General features: G+C 44.9%; 1 protein-coding gene and 4 non-coding genes across 11 annotated transcripts; all 5 read right to left on the reverse strand.

Annotated features, from left to right (window-relative positions):
- Nucleotide 1: 1 nt before the first annotated feature.
- LOC126404735 (small nucleolar RNA SNORD14) lies at nt 2-95 on the reverse strand. The gene has a single exon (XR_007571509.1). It is a non-coding gene; the product is annotated as a small nucleolar RNA SNORD14 (small nucleolar RNA).
- Nucleotides 7-5,329, reverse strand: LOC126404422 (uncharacterized). 7 transcript variants are annotated; one of them, XR_007571479.1, is made up of 7 exons: nt 5,228-5,290; nt 2,099-2,729; nt 1,840-1,969; nt 1,679-1,760; nt 1,225-1,334; nt 444-507; nt 7-224 (listed from the first exon to the last, which is right to left on the reverse strand). XR_007571479.1 is itself a non-coding variant. In XM_050067621.1 (5 exons), the coding sequence occupies exons 1-3, from the start codon at nt 4,399-4,401 to the stop codon at nt 1,281-1,283; spliced, it is 618 nt and encodes a 205-aa protein (XP_049923578.1). In that variant the 5' UTR covers nt 4,402-4,856; the 3' UTR covers nt 7-224; nt 444-507; nt 1,225-1,280. The 7 variants fall into 7 exon arrangements, 1 of the variants encoding a protein (XP_049923578.1); XR_007571482.1 differs by lacking the exon at nt 5,228-5,290 and adding an exon at nt 3,920-4,852; XR_007571481.1 differs by lacking the exon at nt 1,840-1,969.
- On the reverse strand, nt 300-393 carry LOC126404736 (small nucleolar RNA SNORD14). The gene has a single exon (XR_007571510.1). It is a non-coding gene; the product is annotated as a small nucleolar RNA SNORD14 (small nucleolar RNA).
- On the reverse strand, nt 620-713 carry LOC126404737 (small nucleolar RNA SNORD14). Its single transcript, XR_007571511.1, has one exon. It is a non-coding gene; the product is annotated as a small nucleolar RNA SNORD14 (small nucleolar RNA).
- Nucleotides 1,526-1,618, reverse strand: LOC126404738 (small nucleolar RNA SNORD14). Its single transcript, XR_007571512.1, has one exon. It is a non-coding gene; the product is annotated as a small nucleolar RNA SNORD14 (small nucleolar RNA).
- Nucleotides 5,330-5,663: the final 334 nt, after the last annotated feature.

Consider the following 5,663-nt stretch of genomic DNA (forward strand, 5'->3'; position numbering starts at 1 on the left):
TTCGCTCAGACATCCAAGGAAGGTTTGGACCGTCTTTGGTCTGTCAGACCTCTGGTGGAAACTACGAATGGCAGGAAATAATGTCATCACAGCGACAAGAGCAGCTGTTATTAACAGCACAAATACTGTAATCCTAAAACATACACACCAGCTGTGCAGGCGTTGATCACCACCATCTTGGTGCAGGTACTGAATCAACAGAATCATCCACCGAGACGTTCGCCCTGAAAGAGAGATGGAGATAAAGTCAGCTGTGGAAGCAGAGAGACGTCACAAGACAAGGTATAGAGTGTTCTTGTTCGCTCAGACATCCAAGGAAGGTTTGGACCGTCTTTGGTCTGTCAGACCTCTGGTGGAAACTACGAATGGCAGGAAATAATGTCATCACAGCGAACTGCAGGCCGTCAGTCTGTATCCAAATATATAGTTTAATAATTACGTACCAGTCAATAACCACCATCACTGGTGACTGGACGGAGAAGATGAAGGCACAGCCAGCCTGGAACCCTGAAAATGACGAGATGGACAAGTTAGCCATGATGGAACCCTGAAAATGACGAGATGGACAAGTTAGCCATGAAGCTACAAACAAAGACTGTAACAGTCCCTGCTTTTAAATTCGCTCAGACATCCAAGGAAGGTTTGGACCGTCTTTGGTCTGTCAGACCTCTGGTGGAAACTACGAATGGCAGGAAAAAGCATCATCACAGCGAAAAGACCCGAGCTCCTCTACAGAGTAGAGCCGAGGATGTTCAGAAGATCACACACACACACACACAAAGGTACTGTCTGTCATTTGTCATCCGGACTGCGGTCGAAGAACAGTCATTTGAAAAGACACAGGGCTGCTCAGTTAAATTGTATCGTCCAATTTCTTGAATTTAGTTTGCAAGATCAAGGACACCTCCAGCTTTCTTGAATTTAGTTTGCAAGATCAAGGACACCTCCAGCATTGATGACAGAACGTAATTCCTGTGACACCCATGAGGTGTCACTAGTGGCTTTCTGTAAGTGACCCAGAAGTCCAAAAGCATTAGATGTGTAACAGAAGAAGAAGCCGGTAACACTGATGGAAACATTTGGGCTAAATACACACTAAACAAAATACAGTTGTTATTGCTGAAGTCACTTTAAAGGTATGTATACAGAAACACACACATTCTTTCTTTAAATAAAAGGCACAGTCTCCCGTGTTGAAATCAGTGTTAAGACTGATCTGCTCACCTGTCCCCAGGTTCACTGGAGCTGATGAATTTCCACCTCCTGAGGAATAAGTCGCATCATCCATTGTGAGCAGCTTCTGTACGGTGTCCCTGGAGGTCCATGGTTTGACCCTGTGAGGACGTTTCTGGTGTTAACTTCTGGTTTAACTGAGGAAACCTCATTCAGTCCAACTTTCAATCTGACAATTGTTTTTCATAACAAAAACTATAGTTTTGTTTTGGAAGCCTCACATCAGTCAACTAAAAGCTAATCATGAGGTAATGAATAATATTTTTTGGACAAATACTGCTGTGTTGCAAAAGCGCTCAGACATCCAAGGAAGGTTTGGACCATCTTTGGTCTTTCGACCTCTGGTGGAAACTACGAATGGCAGGAAATAATGTCATCACAGCGCAGGGTGATGCAGGGTGCTAATAATAACTAAATCAATCCAACGTTTTAAATGATCTCTGACCTTGTGCAAACTGCAGGGACAGTCCAGAGGTGAAGCCGACATCCTCAGCAGTCCAATGCTGAACAAGCTGGAACATATAAACCTGAAAGGAAAAACAAAAGCTTGTGAATTATCTCCAACAAGAAATAAAACCAGGAGGTGAGAGCACTTTAATACATTACCAGATCTTGAATAACTGCATCAGACTCAGTGGTGAGGACGTACTCAGACCTGTTACTGCACCACCACACTGTACATTACTCCTCCACAAAGAAAAGTCCTGCACTGAACACGTTACTTCAGTAAATGCATCTATGTTTAATGAGGAAAAGAAAATAGGCTATTAAAACTGAGAAAGAAAAGTTGGCTGTTGAACTATTAGATTATTATGACTCATACATGAATGTAAGACAGTAAGGATGCACCGATTATTGGCCAAACCTCAGTATCAGCTGATAATCGCTGTGTCAACTGTCGCCAGGCTAAACAAGAGGACACTCGCTGATGGCAGTGGCCGATTTTGTGTCCTGTTGTTCTGGAGACAACAGAAAATGTGTCCGAGCCAAACAGAGATCTTCCGTTCCTGTTGCAACGTGGGGATGAAAGGAGGCGGTAAACTCACTATTGGGTGTCAGAGGACACACCATATGGTTTCCTGATAGTGTGACATTGTGAACAACAGATCCGTGTTAATATCAGCAGAGGGAGAGCTGGTTAGTGTTCGCTGTTGGCCGTCAGAACCAACACGGAGTCAATGAGTTTTCAGTGAAGAAGGTTATTAACAAAAGACTAATGAAACATCAGTGTTGTTTAAAACATCGTCAGCAGCCCAGAATCTCTCTCACGCCGTCACTAAGAGGCAGGAATATTTTTTACGGTTGTGGCTGGTCGAGGTGGAGCTCATCTCAAACCGTTAATTACAGACTGTTCTCTAGTGATGGCCAGATGAAGCTTCATGAAGCACTGTCTTTATTCTCTGAAGCCACTGGATGGAGCCGTCTGTTCAACAAAGGTTTGAGAGCACACTTCACTGCCAGTCCTTCAGCCTTTATCTATAAACCAAGAGCGCCATCTGGTGGAGTCAGAAAATAAAGAAAATTGTTCATGAAGCTTCATTTGACCATCACTATTGTTCTCAGTAGAATTACAGAAATATCAAGCAGCAAATCACATTTGGAAATTCGGACCTTTGAAATGTTTTAGGGTGACATAGTATGAAAATAGTTCCTGGTTTCTGCGACTAGATTTAAAAACGCCGAATTCTTTCGTCTTTCTGTGAGAAATCGATGCTTTCGATAGATAGACGGCACTTTATTGATCCCACACTGGAGTTTTCTTTGACATACATCACAGTAAAGTTATTAGCTTTTGATTTTTGGGCCGCTGGTCAGATAATTAAAAGACATCACCTTCGGCTCTAGGAAACTACACAGGACGTCTTTCACCATTCACTTTATCATCAAAACGATTAATCAGGAGAACAGCAGGCAGATTAATTAATTAGTTTCTTCTGTTAATCCATTAATCGACTAATTGTGACAGCTGTACTTTCTACACTTTAGTCTATTTGGTGTAAAAAACAATGTACGGTGTGATGTTAGCGTGTTAACGTAGTGAAAAGTACAGTTTTAACTCACAAGACGTAAAGAAGAAACACAAAGTAGTGTGAGAAGGAAATACTCCAATACCTCACATCTATACTTAGAGTACTTGAGTAAATGTAATTAGTTACATTCAGCCACTGATCAGATCTGAGTATCTTATTATTGGCAAGTGTTTAATTTAACCTTTGAGGCCCCTTAAAAATGAAGTTACACTTTTCATCCTCAGTAAAATGTAGTATTTTTTTTCTACTTTCACTGCATCAAATCTTTTAAACAACTTCAGCCCCAACCATCAATATGAAGTTTTTTTATCTTATTATTTTAATATCTTTTATGTTTTTATACCCTTTTTGTCAGAAGACGTCGTGTGTTTCGTCATGTGCGTGTGTTCATGGTTCAAGGCACACACACCACAGATCACTGTGAGGTGCATTTAACATGCATGTGCTCCACATTTGGAGCACTGCTTGACAACCATTTTGCATCCTAGGCACAAGACACACTGCTTCCGCATTTTAGAGGGCGAGGACCCTGGCTCCTCCTCCTCCTCCTCCTCCTCCTCCTCCTGCCTCTGGGTCCGGCCCTGGCAAAGAGGATCAGCAGCCCCAGGTTGGCACACTGCTCCTCGTCACTCACGTCCTTCCACTCCTTTACTGACCTCCTCCCCTGCAGGTTTGTGAAGTGCAGGATTTGCTGCTGGGTGTCCTTGGGGAAAAACAGCTCAAACGCAGTGTCAGGGATCCTGGCGAGCGCGAAGTGAGTCGGCCCCGGGGTCAAGATGGGAGGGGGTAAGAAGTGCTGGGCCTCTTCATGTGAGGGAGACCACAGGATGTCCCCATTTCTTGATCTCCATGGAGAGGTGCCGTCATCCTCCTCCACCTCCTCCCAGTCCACCCCCTCCTCCTCCGATGAGCTGCAGGGCTCCTCTTTGCCTGGCAGAAATTCCTCCCCCGACCCCTCCAGGCTCTCATCCTCACTGCTGGGAACATCCTCCTCCTCCTCAGGAACCATCTCCTCCTCAGGAACCACCACCTCCACAGAAAACATCTCCTCCTCAGAAAACATCTTCTCCTCAGGAACTTCCTCCAGGGACTGCAAGACCGCAGCAGGAGCCTCCTCTAGTTTCAGGCTCCTCTTCATGGCTGTGGTGGAGAAATGACCGGCCAGACTACACCACGCATCAATCCGGAGAGAGGGGGCTCTCTCTGGATCAAGAAAAGACAAACAGAGCCGGTTTGGCCTTTGACAACTCACACGTTCACACACAAAATAGATCCTCAACCACCACGTTCACACCTCTGTCATCTCCAACACACCAACACGTGTGCAGCTTGATCACTGCCATGCATTTAGCACGGTAAGAGAACCAGGCCTCCCTCCACTGAAACTGCCCCCGGTGGTCAGGGGCTGCGGGTCCAGCTCAGGGTGGAGGCGTGCCTCCTTGCAACACAGGGGATCATGGGAATTAAGAACTAATGATAAAAAAACAAACCCTGGCCACGTTTCATATAATCAGCCTTGAACTGATCGATAAACTGATAATCAATCACATCCAATGAGCAGCACGTGAGGCCCCCACGACGAGTCTACCTGCACCACGTGCTCACCTGCTGCAGGCTCAACCCGTCAGACTGGACCCGAACACAACCTCAGCACGAGCTGCACAACCTACACTAACAACAACTACACACACACACACACACACACACACACACACACATCTACACATTAATATTTTAGCACGAGGGTTTGTTCATGTCAATCAGCTGATTCACATCCGAAACAACCGCTGAGACACGTTACACAATCACGTTTGACGTCGCTGAGCTGCGGAACAATCTCCGACCATCCGTCAAACACACGCATCATCTACGGTGACAGTCGCCATCTTGTATCGCTACATACTGTCATCGACACGTTTAGTATTTCATTTGAAGCACAGCGTTACATTTAAAGACAGATTTACCGTTTGTCTCAGAGGAGCGACGGTCGCGGCTGCAGCTGCTCCTCAGCTCGGACTGACCGCAGGCGGAGCGTCTACTTCCTTTTGTTCCGTCATGGCGGCTCATCAACTCGTGTGATGGCGCCTCACCGCCACCTGGTGGACCGGAGGCTGAACTGGGAGTTACTGCGCTGACTGTGACGCCTCGTGATGATGGTTTAATCGCTCAATTCAACAATGTTTTGCGATTAATCGACTAATCTAACAACTAATTCTAAAGATTATTTCTTATTACTTGATTAATACACTACTTTATAATATGATATAATATAATATAATATAATATAATATAATATAATATAATAGCCTATCTCATGCCCCGTATGTCGTAGAGACATGAAACTTTGCACAGAGATGCCTCTCCTCATGAGGAACACATTTGCCTCAAGAACCCATAACT

Source organism: Epinephelus moara, chromosome 17 (genome assembly GCF_006386435.1).
Source record: "Epinephelus moara isolate mb chromosome 17, YSFRI_EMoa_1.0, whole genome shotgun sequence".
In the NCBI taxonomy this organism is placed as follows: domain Eukaryota; kingdom Metazoa; phylum Chordata; class Actinopteri; order Perciformes; family Serranidae; genus Epinephelus; species Epinephelus moara.